The 19,244-nt window shown below is 37.4% G+C and overlaps 1 protein-coding gene across 1 annotated transcript in view; it reads left to right on the top strand.

Moving 5' to 3' along the window:
• Positions 1-19,244, top strand: part of LOC309795868 (A disintegrin and metallopeptidase domain 3-like) — an 86,833-nt gene that overhangs the window by 21,015 nt on the left and 46,574 nt on the right. Inside the window, 3 exon segments of the mRNA XM_082608681.1 lie at positions 1,978-2,054; positions 2,520-2,697; positions 12,002-12,064. Coding sequence (XP_082464807.1) covers positions 1,978-2,054; positions 2,520-2,697; positions 12,002-12,064 — 318 coding nt within the window.

A 19,244-nucleotide genomic window follows, 5' to 3' on the forward strand; every position in this document is an offset into this window, starting at 1 on the left:
TCTGATTTTGCATCCTCTAAAGGTGTGCATGAGCCTGTCAATTAATTCCTGATTTCTCACAAAGGAAATTGGTCCATGAATTGCTCCTCACTTGGTGTATTTGTTGGGAGATGGAAGGTCCAGGGTTTTCTAAACCAACTTCTTTCTGACCAGCATTCAGCCTTTATTTATTTGAATTTTTTTCTGCTCTACATTCTTTCTGTTCTCCTTATTGGATTCTGACATGTATTTTAAAACTTTGGGGAATGTTCCACATGTCCTTGAGGCTCTATTCATTTTCTTAACTCATTTTTCTGGGTTTTATATATTGAGTGAATTCTATTGATCTTTCTCAAGTTCATTGATTCTATCCCTTGTCATCTCCACTCTACTTTTGAGCCTATCCAGTATGCATTGTTTTGTTTGTTTATTATATTTTTCACTTCTAATGTTTTTATTTGTTCTTTTGAATAGTTTCTATTTTCTGATATTTTCTGTTCTTTCAGTTGTTTCAGGGTAATTTTTGATTGTGCATTGAACCAGTATTATCACAGCTGCTTTAAAATCCATCCGATAGTTCCAGATACATGTGACTCATCTCAATATTGGCATCACTGGGTTGTCTTCTCCCATTATGTTGTAATATTCTTGGTTCTTGGTATAGTGTATAGTTTTCTGTTGTATCTTTGACATTGAAATCTTCTATTGTTGAAGTCTGTCAGCCAGTTTAAGTTCAGATTTAGTGTGGTCTGTTGTTCCAGTGACCATTTAGCTTTCTTGGGGCTTTCAATATTATTCTGTTTTGTTTCATTCTTCTGGCTCTGCTGGAGCTCACTGGCTTTCTGCCGGTGCAACCCATAGCAGGAAAAGCTTCTTTCCTGGGCCACCTTGTATTGCTAGGTGATGCTGGGTGATGAAGGACCCATGGAAGAGAGAGTATTTCCTCTGGCAGTTTCCCAGCCACTGGATATTGGTATGCTTCTCACTCTGCCTCTGCTAGTGCCCCTGAGTGAGGAAATTTTTTATCTCAGTCACTTTTTGCTGCTTAGAGTTGGGGGTTTTGAGAATTATCTCGTGAGGATCATTTTCTCTTATCAGGTACAAGGCCAGGAGCTGCAGAAACTGAGATGCTCTCTTCTGCTGGTTAAAGGGTTGGGACCTGGTTTGCATTCTACATCTTTGTGAAGGCTTGTGGCATAGTTTGCTGGCACCAGTGAAGGCAGAAATGGCTACTGCTGCTGCCTGGTGTGGAGCAGGGTATGCTCTGCCGCTGTCCATGGGTGGGAGATAGGAGGTAATCCTAGTATTGAGACGAGTGAATGGTTACTGATGGAGATGTAAGTCTGGGCGCTAATGATGTATAAACACTGTACAAGAGAATGTGATGATACTAATGTTTTCATAGCCCAGGATTAACAGAGGAACAGGACTGATTCTAGATATCAACAGATTTCTTAGGGAAGAGAGGGGAATATTCACTGAAAGAAAACATCTGGGGAGAAGCTGGGAAGACTAATGTTGTGAAAGTCCATTGAGAGGAGAGTTTGAACTAAGGATGATCAACATGGTGAAATATTAGAGAGAAAATAGTGAGGAAATGTCAGTTAAGATATTTTGGGCTAACTTAGAAAAAACAAACGAAATGTTCACAGTGGAAGTCAAAGTAATGCTGTTAATTACATTGAGGTAGCATTCATAGACTATATGTTCAAGAAATGGGGCTGAGAAAGACAAGATGCAGATCAGAAAGTTGTTTATCAAAAATTTAGAATTATAGCAAAAATCATATGGGGGAGGATAGGAGTTGTGATTATTTATAGGCAGAAGAGGGTCAAGTGGAAAAGATTGTAGGTAGATAAGAAGGAAGTGGAATATCTGGTGAATAATACTATGGAATGCCTAATTGTGAATGTTTGACAATGTCCAGGAAGTAAGGATAAGACCAAACACTTTGTGTTCTAATCATTACAAATGTATCTTTATATTTCTCCTGTTTAGGGCCATTGCTTTTATCAAGGATATGCCACAGAGATTGCAAATTCGGTTGTGACACTTAGCACCTGCTCCGGACTCAGGTAATGGCGTATTCCAGAGATGTACATGACTGAAATCTTGTGTACCCTTTTACTTTTAGAATCTTCTCGAAGGGTAGATGGAAGACACAGAAAATAGACACTTTCATTATGTGTCTTCTCATCTGCTATCTTGTCCTGCTTGTCTTATCATTTTCCCTATTCGCTTTGTCTCTCTCCCAGGCTTGCAGTTATAAAATTTATTCAGAAAAAGCTGCCACTAGTATAAGAAATATCCACATTACTGAGCCACACTAGAATTGCAATGACTCCTAAATGCTGTAATACATAGAAGAAGGTAGAAAATTGGGTTTAAATGTTAATCCAAGGAAGATGGGATGATTCTTAGATATTAGACGACAAAGGCCACTATCAAATTTCTATATAATGTTTTCACTTAATATTGATTTATGTTTATCATTGAGAAATCTATGTTTTTAATTTCTTTTTATGTATTTAAATATTCAGGGGATTATTGCAGTTGGAGAATGTCAGTTATGGAATTCAACCATTGGAATCTTCAGCTACATATGAGCATATGCTTTATCAGATAAAGGATAATGAAATTGATTTTCCCCCCATAACAGAAAATAATTTTACAACCCAATTGGCAGATCAGTCCTACAAAATTCTTGTGAAATCAGAAGTAAGTAACCCCTTTTATGGGATCTTCATTTGTGCAACTTTTGATAAACATATTCATGTTGAAATTTGTTACATTTGGAAAACAAATTTAAACTGATGATGATAAATAAACCTTCTCTCGTAAGGTATTTATTTAAAGTATTTTCTGTTTAGTCATATAATATTTAAAAATGTAATAGATATAAACTTATAATCCAAAAATCAATATTCTCACGTATACCTAATTGCAAGTATTCTTATGCATATATGCACAGTTGTACTGTTACTGAATATGCAACCTAATAATATAATGCTACTCAAATTTGCTGATTCTGACTCTGTCAGCAGTTTTGCCAGTGCATTTTTTTCTTTGTAAAAAAGTGTTATTTTGATAGAAAAGGTAAAAGTAGAAAAGAGGCAAGAAATCATCTGAAATGTCATTGTCTAGATATAGTGCTGTTAGAACTTTGGAGTATTTGTTCTAATTCTTTTACTGTATCTAGTTATAAAGGTTGATTTATAAAAGAAGATTTATTTAACAAAAAATTATCTAATCATATATGCTTCTTTGAAATTTCTCCTTAAAATTGCTATTAAGAGGATAATGCACATTTTCTCTTATCATTAAATTATGTTACATTTATTATTATTTTAAATTAACATTAGTTAATGTTGATTTAAAATTAAATATATGCATAAGGAAAATAAGAAATGACCATAATACTGTTTTCTAGAGGAAATGTTGTGTGGAATTCAGGGCAATTATTTTGATTTGTACCCTTTCATGCTTTTTCATATACATATGTATATAAACTTAAAATATCTACTTTACAAAATTATGGCACATTCTGCATATTTGTATTTTTACTTTAATCCAGAAATGAACAGCAGTAATGTATCAAATTTTTGAGCATTCACACTTTTTAAAATAAATACCTGTATCTAAGAATAGGCATATTTCCAAAGCTTTGTAGATATATATACATACTAAATTCTTCCTTAAGAGTGATTGCACAACTTTACATTTTGCCATCAGTGGTTAAGGAAATGAATCTGTCCACATATTCTCATGAAAATTAGATATCCTGTTTAGAGAAGCAGAACAAAATCGTAACAGATGAAACTTGAATTTAATTTTTGATGATCTCCATCTCACTGTTGCTTTAATATGCTTTTATTTATTTTGCCAAAGATGTTGGTACAAATACGGATTAGTAAAATTGCCCTTTCAGAGAGTCATAAAAATGATAAAATATAATCATACATAGAAATGAAAATTTCTTTTTTTTTTTTTTTTTTCGGGTACGTGGGCCTCTCACTGCTGTGGCCTCTCCCGTCGCGGAGCACAGGCTCCAGACACGCAGGCCCAGCGGCCATGGCTCACGGGCCCAGCCGCTCCGCGGCACGTGGGATCCTCCCGGACCGGGGCACGAACCCGTGTCCCCTGCCTCGGCAGGCAGACTCCCAACCACTGCGCCACCAGGGAAGCCTGAAAATTTCATTTTTAATGGAACTGAGATGTGACCCCTAACCCTATGCCATCTGCATGTTGCAGTACAACACTGGACACTGTTGCAGACCATTTTCATAACTGAAATAGAGCACTGTCACATGAAGTAAATTGGATAACTTTAAAGGATTCCATGAATACTCTTCTGTGGCGGTGGGCAAACCTGAAGGGATTGACATGCTTTGGGAAAGACAAAGAGCACTGCACTGGAAGCCATCCCCCTCCAGTGAATCAGCAATAAGAGAGGGTTGGGAAGAGACAGAGATAGCATACAGTTCCAGCTGCCTTAGCTTGAAGTTCAAGTCGATCAGGCTATAGCCACAAGAATTTGGCCAAGTAACATCATTCTTCTGTGTTTAAATGTTCTCATCTGTAAAAATCCAATAATAAAAATAATCCCTAACTCACACAAATATTTTAAAGATTCCATAAATTTATAATTGAAAATGACTTAGCATAGTATGGGAAAAATAAGTGATCAATAAATATCGCTACTACTACTATTAACATTTGCTCTCTCTAGTTTCTAATGTAGTAAAGCAAGGTAACTGGAACTAATTATGGAAAGTTTGGATACAAAACAAAATGCAAGAATGAAATAAAAGAGACTAAAAGTTCAGAACCTGGAGGAAGCCAGGGATATCACTGCAGGAATGAATGGAAAGACTGGGTACTGACATGTTTGTGAATTAAATGATTGCTTTTCACCCTGAATTTGACAGGCTTAAATCTGTAGCTTTAGAGAAGCATGTTTTCCCAAGCATGTTTTTACAAGCACAAATAGACAAAGTGAGTATCTTCAATATAACAGATATTTTAAAGAGAGAGAGAAAAATAAAATAAAATCTTATATTTTAGGCATGTTTTGACATTGATGAGAGGAAACACAACTAAACTCATAATCAAGGTGAATGCCTTCATGATAACCAGTGAAAAGTAGAACAAACAAAATACATAAAGGGCTTACCTGTTAAAAACATATTGGACACATGCATTTACCCTGCCCCTTCCTTAAACCCCCCTAAAGCAAAAAGGAATTTTTAACATGGCATTAACATACACACACAAACAGAACAGAAGAATAGTAATAACATTGGAAGTTGAATAGCAGATAGACAGCTGATTTAGCCACTAAAAAGCTGAATCCTTAACTGGCAATTGGGATAGGCTACAGGAAACTTGATACACACTACAGAACTACTCAAATGTTTTTGGAACTGCAAGTCCAAATACCTTAGGAAATGATATTAAGGGTGGGCCTAGGAAGAGAAATGGTTGAAAATAAGTTGTATAAATATGTATAAAACCTGATTTTCTCTCCTAATCGATTGTTTCTGTTGTAAATTAAACTTGGCACACTAGATATTGGGAAACAGGTTTACACAGTCCAAGATGTTCATTAGAATCCAGGAGGGAATGAAACCACCCAAAAGAATCAAAACTAACCATGTTGACAGCAGGGTTTTCCCAGCAAACAACCCAGACAATTTACTCTCTGTGAAGACAGCAGGCCATAAGCTCTGTATGTGGTCATAGATGTTGGAATAAGCTGTCAGATGCTCAATGTCTAATACGAAGGGGCACTAGACCTAGGATGAAACAATTGAATATGGTAGATAGAGACATGGAAAAATTCAAAGTGCTAAAGCCTGAGGTACTAAGGAATGGAGAGAGTGAAGAAAACAAAATGACGGTATCCTCAGAGAGGTAGGAGAAAATATTTCACCACAAAATAAGAACCGTGCTATTTTAAAAATAACACTCAGCAGATAACAGTTCTTGGAAGGTAAAAGCATGCTGAACCTATGTAAAAACTCAAAAGAAAGTTCACAAGATAAAATTCCATAAATGACACAAAAACTAAAATATAAACAAAAATGACAGGGAAATTTGAGAGATAAGAAATTCAATTAAAATAACAATATGGGTGATGCAGTCTGAGTTCTGGTACAAATAAACATAGAAAATTGAGTTGAATAAATCACAAAACAATCCAAGAAAAATTCTCAGAATGATTTAAGTGGAGGTTCTGGACCAATATTAAAAAAAATCTGGTTTCTTACATATAAAGAAGATGCAGAATGGTATGGTCTTACCTACTAGCAATATTGGAGGTTGAAAGGTAATACAACAGTTACTTAAAAGGAGGAAAAGTGATTTCCAGCCTATAAATCTATACCCGGTCAGAACTATAAAATTGAGATTTTTTTTGGTTGAAGCCATTTCTTTCCTCCCTATTGTGAATATCCTTCCTAATGTGTGAAACAAACCACACTTTTAAAAAAAGAGACTCTAATCTCATCCCAAATGAAAATAATAGCCAGCCACAATCACAACCAAATCCATAAGGGGTAGTTGCCAAATACAGTGAACTTTCAATCAGATCAAAATATGGAACAACTATGTAAGCTTCCTCAAACTGTATTCTTCTTGAGAACCACTATTAGGTCAAATACCACTAGATTTTGAAGCAACCAATTCCCGACTGTCAGTGGTTTAACATCACATATGTGCTTTGCTCAGGCAAAGACCAAGGTGGATGAAACTGCTGGTTGTTTCCCTTTCTAGCTTCAACACGGGGCCCCAAACTGTCCCCCACTAGTTTTTGAATCTAGACAGGAGTTAAGGGAAAAGAGTGTCTATATCATCCCTTCCTTGATGCTGCTGGCCCTGGACAGCTATCTCTCACAGACTTCTCTCTTGGAGAAGGAGCAAACACCATTCTTGGATAATTGGCCATTTCTTATAAAGCAAGTATAGCAACTGCCGGGCCATTACTGGTCCATGGCCTTTTAGGAATGGGGCCGCACAGCAGGAGGTGAGCAGCGAGTAAGCGAAGCTCCATCTGTATTTACAGCCGCTCCCCATCGCTCACATTTCCGCCTGAGCTCCTCCTCCTGTCATATCAGTGGTGACATCAGATTCTCATAGGAGTGCGAACCCTACTGTGAACTGCACATGCGAGGGAGGGATCTTGATTGTATTCTCCTTATGAGAATCTAATGCCTGATGATCTGAGGTGGAGCTGAGGTGGTGATGCTAACCCTGGGGAGTGGCTGCAAATACAGATTATCATTAGCAGAGAGGTTTGACGGCACAGAGACCATCATAAATCAATTGCTTGTAGACTCTCATCAAAACCCTGTCAGTGGGCTTCCCTGGTGGCGCAGTGGTTGAGAGTCCGCCTGCCGATGCAGGGGACACAGGTTCGTGCCCTGGTCCGGGAAGATCCCACATGCCGCAGAGCGGCTAGGCCCGTGAGCCATGGCCGCTGAGCTTGCGCGTCCGGAGCCTGTGCTCCACAACGGGAGAGGCCACAACAGTAAGAGGCCTGCATACCGCAAAAAAAAACAAAAACAAATCCTATCAGGGAGTGTCAAGTGAAAACAAGCTCAGGGCTCCCACTGACTCTGCATTCTAGTGAGCTGTATGATTATTTCATTATATATTACAAAGGAATAATAACAGAAATAAAGTGCACAATAAATGCAATGTGCTTGAATCATCTGAAACCATCCCCACACCCCAGTCCATGGAAAGCTTGTCTTCCATGAAACCAGTCTCTGGTGCCAAAAAGGTTGGGGACTGCTGAATTATAGTATAAGTCACCTATCCCCACCATTTGTTCAACAAAAGTTTGACACAAAAGAAATGAATGTATTCTAAAAGAAGAAGACTCTAAAAGGAATAAACATGGGGCATAAGAATGAATATAAATATAACATATAAGACATATACAGGATCCAAAGTGAGTTAAAAAGCCATATTGATGTTGTTATATATTCATGGTCCGCCTCACAGGTGCCACCTATTGTTCTAAGAGCTTTACAGTATACCCTGTCTTTCCAGTTCTTTCTACAGTTCTGAGAATGAGGACCATTGTCCCTCTCTTCAGATAGGAAGCAGAGACCTAGAGAGTTTAAATCATTATCCTAGGAAATCCTCCAGTAAGTTACAGCTTTAAAATTCTAACCTAAATAATACAACTCCAGAGATAACGTTCTTTAGCACTCACATGTCTACCCTTACACAGTCTGTTTAAAGATACTGGAAGTGCTCAAGAAATAAACGTAAGAGAAAAATAAAGCCATTTTTAAAATGAAAGACATTGACAATAGAAGAAGTAAATAACAGAATAGACACTGCTAAAACCGCAAGGTGATGTTATAGTCAGGGTTAAAGAAATAGAGAAAGCAATGACATAAAAATGATGGCAGAGAAAACCAAAACTGTGTAATGGTTAATTTTACGTATCAACTTCCCTGGGCCACAGTGCCCAGATGGTTAGTCAGATTTTCTGGGTGTTTCTGTGAGGGTGTTTTTGATAAGATTAAGAATGATATCAGTGGAGTTTGTGTAAAGCAGATGGTCCTCCATAATGTGGGTAGACCTCATGCAATAGGTTGAAGTCCTGAATGTAAGAAAAGGATGTAACTTCCCTTGAGTAAGACAGGACTCTCTAGCCGACAGCTCTCCGACTGGAACTGGAGCATCAACTCTCTCCACGTCTCCATCCCACTAACCAGCCAGCCTCCATAACCATATGAGCCAATTCCTTGTAATACATCTAATTATAATAAGTATATGAAATGTGTAAATATACACACATATACTATTGGTTCTGTTTCTCTGGGGAACCCTGACTAATAGAGTGTGAAAGATTGCTAATGTAAACTCAGGATAATCAATATTGTCATTCATGAATAAAATCACAACCAAAGTATTCCAACTTATGAAGGAAGGAAACTCTGTTGAAATAAAGAAGTCTTGAACTTGAAAGTTTTCAAATTACAAAAAATCCTTATCAAAACTGGTGACACCAAGATACAATGTATTTTGGACTTTATCAATAAGTAATGAATAATGCTATAGGCATCTTGGCCTCAAAGAAAGTCACCCACAAAGGTAGAAAAACTCAGACTGGAATTAGCCTTTGCCAAAATGTAGTGCTCGTAAGATAATCAAGAATGTCTAACTAGGGAGTAGAGAAAATGGCTTCTCCAGGGGGGTACACAATATCCCAGCAATTTGTTATCCAGTCAAGTTGCCATTATACTCCAAAAACGTGTGCTTTTTCAAAGACTTTGAGACAATATTACATAAGTCAGTAAAGAAAACAGGAATTGAATGAATTTAACAGATTTTGGTAGAAAACCACAGAATCATGGCAATAGTTTCAGAAATACCATTTGGCAACATTCAATACACATTTATGGTAAATAGTAGGAATAGAAAACTTCCTTGATCTCATAAAGAGCATCTACTAGCATCCACAGCTAACGTAAAGAATGTAAATGACTGGATGCTTTGCTCCTGTTATGGACTGCAGGCTTGTGTTTCCCCAAAATTCATGTTTTGAAACCTTAACTTTCAATAGGACGGTATTAGGAGTTGAAGCCTTTGGAAAGTAATTAGGGTTAGATTATGTATGAGGGTGGGGCCCTCATGGTGGGTTTAATGCTCTTATACAAAAAGGAAGAGGCACGGGATCCCTCTCTCTGCTCTCCATCACATGAGCGTACAGGAGATCTGCAAAGTAGGAAGAGTGGTGTCACCAGCCATCACATCTCCTGGTGTCTTGATCTTGAAGTTTCCAGCCTCTAGAAATGTCAGAAATACATGTTTGTGGTTTAAGCCACCTAGTCTATGGTATAGTTGTTATAGCCCCAAACTGAAGAAAACCACCCCTGAGATTAGGGATAATGCAAGGTTGTTTGCCTTCACTACTTCCAGTCAACATTTTACTAGAGTTCTTAGGTAGTGCAATAGGAAAAAGAATAATAATAAAGGGTATAAATTTTTGAAAGGAAAAATAACCCTATTTCTTTAGTGATCTAACTCTCTACATAGAAAGTCCTAAAGAATCTCCATTAAGGCAATCCGGACTAATTAAGAGAGTCTGGCAAAGCCACAGGGAAAAAGAAAGATAAGATATTCATTTTCCCCAAATTGATCTGTAGATTCAGTGTAATCCCAATCAAAATTCCAGAAGACATTTTGTAGAAATTGATTCTCAAATTCATAAGGAGATGCAAATACCTAGTAGAGTCAAAGAGTTTTGAAAATTGAAAAAAAGAACAAGGTGAAGGACTTACATTGTTTTTTCTTAAGCGGCCAGATAGTAAATATGTCAGGCTTGTGGGGCATATGTTCTGTTGCAGCTACTTCACTCACCCTTTGCAGCGTGAAATCAGCATAGACAAACTATAAACAAATGGGGGTGGCTGTGTTCCAATAAAATATGTTTTTACAAACAGGTGGTTATACCATGGGCTGTCGTTTGCTGACCCCTGCTGTGGAGAAACATACCGTGTTTTTGGTATAAGGGTAGGCGTATAGGACAATGGAGCACAATAGATGAGAAGTAGACCCATGTGCTCTTGCCCAAATTATTATCCACAAAGGTGCTAAGGACTTTGAAAAGTAAAGAATGATCTCTTCATCAAATGATGCAAGAAGATTGGATTTCCACGTGGAATAAAATGGGAATTGACCCTTATTCCAAAAACATGAATTAGAGCATAGTCAAAGCTAAACATAAAATTTCTAGTAGGGGACTTGGAGAAACCTCATTAATGAGCCACAAGCCTGTGAAGAGATGTTCAACATCATTAATCACCCAAGAACTGCGAATTAAAACCTCAGTGAGATCTCGGTACAGACTGACAAGAATGCATGCAATGCAAAAGATTGACAATACCAAATACAGGCAAGAAGGTGGAGCAATTGACATTCTTATTAGTCCTTGGAGAAAAAGCAGAATGATCAAACTACTTTAGAAAAGTAATCTGGAACTTTTGTACTACTTTACACATATACAAGTATCATGCAGATCAGGTTTTCCAATTCTAAGTAACCAAGAAAGAATGAAAGACTATAACTGCCCAAAGACCTGTACATGGATATTCATAGCCACTATATTTACAATAGCTAAGATGATTAAATAATCCAAAGGATCATCAACAGTCAAATGTATAAACAAACTGTTTTGCGTTTCTAAAATGACACGCTTCGTAGCAATAAAACAAATGGATCACTAATAATCACAGCAACACAAATGTGTGCTGAGTGAAAGAAGCCAGATATAGAAGAAGACATGCAATATGATTCCATTTGTGTGAAATTCTAGGGTAAGTTATTGTAACCTATGGTCAGAGAAAGCAGATCACTGGTTGCCTTGAGACTTGTAGGCTATTCACTTGGAAGAGGGTGATGGAAACATTATTTATTTTAGTGATGGAAATGGTTGCATGGGTGTAAATATTGCTACCAGTTCATGTAACTGTATTCTTAAAATAGATGCATTTTATTGAGGGTAGGCCACAATAAAGTTAATATAAATAATTACAAGTACAAAAATGATGATAAAATAGAGAACGTTAGGGGGAAAGTTGATGGGAATTTGTTTAGCTTGAAGGTTGGGGTGAGGGACCAAGAGGAAGGTTTTCAGAGGAAGGAACAAGGATTCTCCCTCATTTCAGTAACTTTTTTGAGGATTCTAATTCTGAAGAATATAAGGTGAAAGCTTCTGATTTGTTCCTAAAATTTTCATACAGAATCTCACCAGCTTATTTACTCAGTGAGCATCAATCCTCTTATTTCTCTAATATCTATAGCTTTATGTATTTGTATATGTATCTACCACCTAACTATCTATCTACCTATATCTCTCTATCTTTCTGTCTGTGTATCTATCTATAACTCTGTGTGTGTGTGTGTGTGTCTGTATGTATATAATTATATAATGTACATGATAATTATGAACAATGTAAAAATTTTTAAGTGTTTTATTTAATTCATGTTCTCTGTTTTGCAGAAAAATTCTGGTGTGCTGTTGAAAAGAGTTCTGAAAATACAAGTCATTATGGATAAAGCCTTGGTATGCATTATTGATATCTTTCATTGTATCTTTTTTGTATTTAAATTGAAAGGGGATATGTAAAAGAATCTTTATTTGCAATGCAGATATACGTCACTCTGTTCAAAATCTGTATCTCAGTATAGCAGTACATAAAAAATGGTGTCACTTGCCTTTCCATTGGCATGGGGGAATCAATACCAATATTTATTAGAAAGAATGTAAAACTTCATATATAAGGGAGGATTGTATTGCACTGTAATCTATTGGATTATAACTAGCTGCATATACTTCTGGATCCACCCAAAATTGTGGTGAAACTCTTCCTTAAATCAATTTCCATTTTAAAATAAGCTATTTCATTTATTACTCAATTGAAGATCCTTTTATTAAATATTATCTTTTTTTTTTTTGCGGTACGCGGGCCTCTCACTGCTGTGGCCTCTCCCGTTGCGGAGCACAGGCTCCGGACGCTCAGGCTCGGCGGCCATGGCTCACGGGCCCAGCCACTCCGCGGCACGTGGGATCCTCCCAGATCGGGGCACAAACCCGCGTCCCCTGAACCGGCAGGCGGACTCTCAACCACTGTGCCACCAGGGAAGCCCTAAATATTATCTTTTATAAGATTATTTTATGCTGTGTAATTGCTTGGGTTCTCTGTTGGAAATTCCATTTTTAAAAAATAGGAAGAATAATTCATAGGAACATATTTGATTATGGAACTTTTTGTTTATACAATTAGTTTTAGCAAAAACTTACAGGCAGGCAGCAAGTTAAAAAAAAAACTTGCTTTGTCCATTATCACTAGTAATTATGTCTCTCAATGAGTTTCATGATGTTCTAGATTTTTTGCATAAAAGGAAATATTCAGATCTTTAAATAATTTTTATAAAAGTATTAATAGGAAATAATGATACGACACTAGCTCTGGGACCCCTGGGCCCTGCAGCCAGACTCCAGGACCCAGCTTTGCCTACCAGTAGACTGGCAGGAACCCCAGGACTTTGCTTCACCCACCAGTGGGCGGGCTACAGCCCTAGAGTCTTCTGGACCTTGACTCCATACAGCAGTGAGCCAGCACTATCCCCAGAGCCCCCTGGAGTTTCACAGCCAGCTGCCTTGTGACCTGGTCCTGACAACCAGCAGCTGCCAGCCTGTGCCTGAGGCAGCACTGGCAACCACCTGAACCAGGGGCCAAGCAAGCCCACCAGACTTCCCACATAGTCAGCCTGCCACAACAGGAAGACCCACACAGCCCACATTGGGGAACCACTAGAGTCTATACCACAGGTGAAGAGAGTGGTGAATGCTGCTAGAACACGCAGGAGGTCTCCTGCAAAAGGCCACTCTCCAGCATTAGGAAACACAACCAACTTATCAGATACATAAACATACAAATACTAACTTAGGCAAAATGAGGCTACAGAGGAACACATTCCAGATGAAGGAACAAGATCAAAGCCCACAAGAAGATCTAAGTGAAGTGGAGATAGGCAACATACTTGAGAAAGAGGTCAGGGTAGGGCTCGTAAAGATGATCAGAGAACTTGGCAGAAGAATGGATGCACAGAGCAAGATGTTAGAAATTTTAAGCAAAGAGTTAGAAAATATAAAGAATGACCAAACATAGATGAAGAATACAATAGCTGAAATGAAAAATACACTAGAAGGAATGAATAGTAGACTAAATGGTACAGAAGGATGGATCAATGAGCTGGAAGACAGAGTAATGGAAATTACAGATATGGAACAGAAAAAACAATGAAATGAGGACTGTTTAAGAGACCTCTGGGACAACGTCAAGCACACTAATACTTGCATTTTAGGGGTCCCAGAAGGAGAAGAGAGAGAGAGAGAAAGGAACTGAAAGCATATTTGAAGACATAATAGCTGAAAACTTCCCTCACATGGGAAATGAAACAGATATCCAGATCCAGGAAGCCCAGAAAGTCCATATAGGATTAACCCAAAGATGAACATACCAAAACATATAGTAATAAAAATGACAAAAATTGGGCTTCCCTGGTGGCACAGTGGTTGAGAGTCCGCCTGCCAATGCAGGGGACATGGGTTCATGCCCCGGTCTGGGAGGATCCCACATGCCACAGAGCAGCTAGGCCCGTGAGCCATGGCCGCTGAGACTGCGCGTCAGGAGCCTGTGCTCTGCAACGGGAGAGGTCACAGCAGTGAGAGGCCCACGTAACGCAAAAAAAAAAAAAAAAAAAAAAAAAAGACAAAAATTAAAGATGAAAAGAGAATATTGAAAGCAGGAAAAGGAAGACAACAAATAACATAAAAAGAAATTCCCATAAGGCTATCAGCTGACTTTTCAGCAGTAACTCTGCAGTCCAGAAGGGAGTGGCACAATATATTTAACGTGTTGAAAGTGAAAAACCTACAACCAAGAATACAGTACACAGCAAGGCTCTCATTCAGATTTGATACAAGGACCCAAATCTATTCAGACAAGCAAAACCTAAAAGAGTTCAGCAACACAAAACCAGTGTTACAAGAAATGTCAAAACAATTTTGCTAAGAAAAAAGCCAGGTCCAAAAACTGGAAACATAAAAATTATGAAAGAAAAAAGCTCACTAGTAAAAGCAAACATACAGTAAAAGTAGGATATCATCTCACATGCAAAGCTGGAAGGAAGGTTAAAAGACTTATGTCTTTTAACAAAATCACCTATATCCAGAATAAGGAATAAAGAGATACATAAAGCAATTAGATGTAAAATAAGATATTAAAAATTAAAAGGGGAGGAGAGTATTCATGCATGGTTGTTCAAATGTATTTGAAATTAAGAGATCAGCAACTTAAAACAGTCATTCATATCTATATATCTGTATCTTTATAAAAACCTCACAGTAACTGCAAACCAAAAACCTACACTAGATACACACACACAAAAGTAAAAGGAATCCAAACATAACACTGAAGATAGTCTTCAAATCACATGAAAAGGGAACAAAAGAAGAAAAGAACAAAAAAGACTGATAACAACAAGTCCAAAACAATTAGCAAAATGGAAATGAGAATACACATATCAATAATTACTTTACATGTAAATGGACTAAATGCTCCAATAAAAAAAGAAATAGAGTGGTTGGATGGATACAAAAACAAGACACGTATGGCCTGCAAGACTCTCACTCCAGATCTAAAGACACACAGGCTGAAAGGGAGGGGATGGAAAAAGGTATTCCATGCAAAAGGAAATCAAAAGAAAGGTTAGACATACTTATATCTGACAAAATAGTTTTTAAAAAGGGACTGTTAAAAGAGACAAAGAAGGACACTACATAATGATCAAGACATCAATCCAAAAAAAAGATACATCAATTGTACATATACATGCACCCAGCATAGGAGCACCTCAATCTGTAAAGCAAATATTAATGGACATAAAGGGAGAAATTGACAGTAACACAATAACAGTAGGCAATTTAGCACCCCACTTGCATCAGTGAACAGATCATCCAGACAGAAAATCCGTAAGGAATTAAAGGCCTTAAGTGACACATTTGACCAAATGGATATATTGGTCATTCCATCCAAAAGCTGCAGGATGCACATTCTTTTCAACTGCACATGGCACGTTGTACAGGATAGATCACATGCTAGACTATAAAGCAAGCCTTGGTAAATCTGAGAAAATTGAATTCATATCAAGCATCTTTTCTGACCACAATGCTATGAGACTAGAAATGAACTACAAGAAAACTACTGCAAAAGACCCCCAGACACATGGAGGCTACACAATATGCTACTAAACAACCAATGGGTCACTGTAAAACCAAAGAGGAAATAAAAACTTCCTGGAGAAAAATGAAAAGCAAAACACAGTGATCCAAAAATCTGAGACACAGCAAAAGCAATTCTAAGAGGGAGGTTTATAGAGACACTAGCTTGTCTCAGGAAACAAGAAAAATCTCAAACAACCTAACCTTACAGCCAAGGGAATTAGTAAAAGAAGAACAAATAAAACTCAAAATTAGTAGAAGGAAAGAAAGCATAAGGAGAACAGAAGAGAAATAAATGAAATAGGTATAAAAGAACAATGGAAAAGACCAATGAAATTAAGAGCTGAATCCTTGAAAAGATAAACAAAATTGATAAAACTTTAGGCAGACTCATCAAGGAAAAGGAGAGAGGGCCCACATCAGTACAATCAGAAATGAAAGAGGAGAAGTTACAACTGACACCACAGAAATACAAAAGATCATAAGAGACTATGTGAACAACTGTATGCCAATAAAATGTACAACCTAGAAGACATGGACAAATATTTTAAAATGTTCAATCTCCCAAGACTGAACCAGGAAGAAATAGAAAATAGGAACAGAACAATTGCCAGTAATGAAATTGAATCAGTAATTTTAAAACTCGCAGCAAACAAAAGTCCAGGACCAGATGGCTTCACAGGTGAATTCTGCCAAACAATTAAGAGAAGAGTTAGCATCTATCCTGCTCAAACGATTCCACAAAATTGGAGAGGAAGGAACCCTTCTGAACTTATTCTGTGAGAACAGCATCACCCTGGTATGAAAACCAGACAAAGATATCACAAAAAAGGAAAGTTACAGGCCAATACCACTGATGGACATAGATGCAAAAGTCCTCAACAAAATATTAGCAAACCAATTCCAACAAGGCATTAAAAGGATCACACACCATGATTAAGTGGAATTTATCCCAGGGATGCAAGGATTTTTCAATATCCACAAAAAAATCAGTGTGTTACACCTACAGATAGCCAACAGCCACATAAAAAAACAGATGTTCATTTCAATAGATGCAGTAAAAGCTTTTGACAAAACACAACTTCCATTTATGAGAAAAACTCTCCAGAAAGGGGGCATAGAGGGAACATACCTCAACATAATAGAGCTCATATAGCACAAACCCACAGCTAACATCATACTTAATGGTGAAAAGCTGAAAGCACTTCCTCTAAGATCAGGAACAAGACAAGCATGTCCTTGTTCACAACTTTTATTCCACATAGTATTAGAAGTCCTTGCAGCAGCAATCAGGCAAGAAAAAGAAATCAAATGAATCCAACTTGGATAGGAAGAAATAAAATAGTCACTGTTTGCAGATGACATGATACTGTGCATAGAAAATCCTAAAGACACCGTCAAAAACTAGGAGAGCTCATCAATGTATTTCATAAAGTTTCTGGATGCAAAATTAATATACAGAAATCAGTTGCATTTCTATAGACTAACAGTGAACTATCAGAAGGAAAAATTAAGAAAACTATCTCATTTTACCACTACATCGAAAAGAATACTCCCTAGGAATAAATCTAACTGAGGAGGTGAAAGACCTGTACACAAACAAATGGAAACATACACTGTTTCCATAGATTGGAGGAATTACTATTGTTAAAATGACCATACTACCCAAGGCAATCTACAGATTCAAGGTAATCCCTATCAAAATACCAATGGCATTTTTCACAAAACTAGAACAAATAATTCTAAAGTTTGTATGGAAACACAAAAGACTGCGAATAGCCAAAGCAGTGCTGATGAGAAGAACAGAGAAAGACATCACACTCCCTGACTGTAGACTATACCACAAATCTGCAGTAATCAACATAGTATGATACAGGAACAAAAACAGACACATAGATCACTGGAAGAGAATAAAGAGCCCAGAAATAAACTCGTGCACTTACGGTCAATTAATCTACAACAAAAGAGGCAAGAATATACAATGGAGAAAAAACAGTCTTTTCAATAAGTGGCGCTGGGAAAACAGGACAGCTACATGTAAAAGACTGAAATTAGAACACTTTCTCACACTATATAGAAAAATAAACTCACAATGGATTAAAGACTTCATGTAAGGCAGGAGAGCATAATACTCCTAGAAGAAAATATAGGCAGAACACTCTTTGTCGTAAATCATAGCAATGTTTTTTTGTTTTGTTTTGTTTTTGTTTTGTTTTTTTGTGGTACACGGGCCTCTCACTGTTGTGGCCTCTCCCGTCGCGGGGCACAGGCTCCAGACGCGCAGGCCCAGCGGCCATGGCTCACGGGCCTAGCCGCTCTGCGGCATGTGGGATCTTCCCGGACCGGGGCACAAACCCGCGTCCCCTGCATCGGCAGGCGGACTCTCAACCACTGCGCCACCAGGGAAGCCCTTTTGTTTTGTTTTGGTTTGGTTTTTTCCATCTGTCTCCTCGGGCAAAGAAAACAAAAGAAAAAAATAAACAAATGGTCCCTAATTAAACTTAAAAGCTTTTGCCCACCAAAGGAAACCATAAACAAATGTAAAGTGAACCTACTGAATGGGAGAAAATAGTTGCAAATTATATGACTGATAAAGGGTTAACATCCAAAATATATAAATAGCTCATACAACTCAATGTCAAAAAACAACCCAATTAAAAAATGGGCAAAAGAACTGAATAGACATTTTTTCCCAAGAAGACCTGCAGATGGCCAACAGGCACATGAAAAGATACTCAACATCACTGATTATCAGAGAAATGCAAATCAAAACCACAATGAGATGTCACCTCACACCTATCAGAATGGCTATCACCAAAAAGGCCACAAATAACAAATGTTGGCAAGGATATGGTTAAAAAGGAACCCTTGTACACCTGTTAGAGGGAATGTAAATTGATGTAACCACTGTGGAAAACAGTGTGGCAGTTCCTCAAAAAATTAAAAATAGAACTAACATATGACGCAGCAATTATACTCCTGGGTATATACTGTTTCCGTTTATTATTTGTGCTGTCTCCATGTGAAATTAAGTTGTAAATTGCATTTGTAGCTTTTTCTTCAGTGTGCACTTACCTAGAATAAGATCATATATATCCACAATCAAGTTATCCATCTAAGTAAAAATAACATCATTGAAATACTTTTTATCAACTTTACAATCAAGTTTACTTGACTGCATTGTGGTTGGACGATGTGAGCTAAGTGATACTGTGTTTTATATTCCAATGTTTTATGGCCTAATATGAGTCAATTTATATAAAACTTTCAGGTACACTTTAAAAATATCCCTCTCATTTTTTATATAAGCTTGTATATCTGCATATTATATCAAAGCTTGCTCAAGTTTTTAAAATCTTTAATATTTTTGCTGTAAATTTGCTGCTTGCTATAAATTTGTCAGCTTGAGCTATTAATGATTATGAGAACTATGTAAAAATCCCTCACTATGATTGTA

Source organism: Mesoplodon mirus, assembly GCF_964341445.2.
Source record: "Mesoplodon mirus genome assembly, chromosome: 20".
Lineage (NCBI taxonomy): Eukaryota > Metazoa > Chordata > Mammalia > Artiodactyla > Ziphiidae > Mesoplodon > Mesoplodon mirus.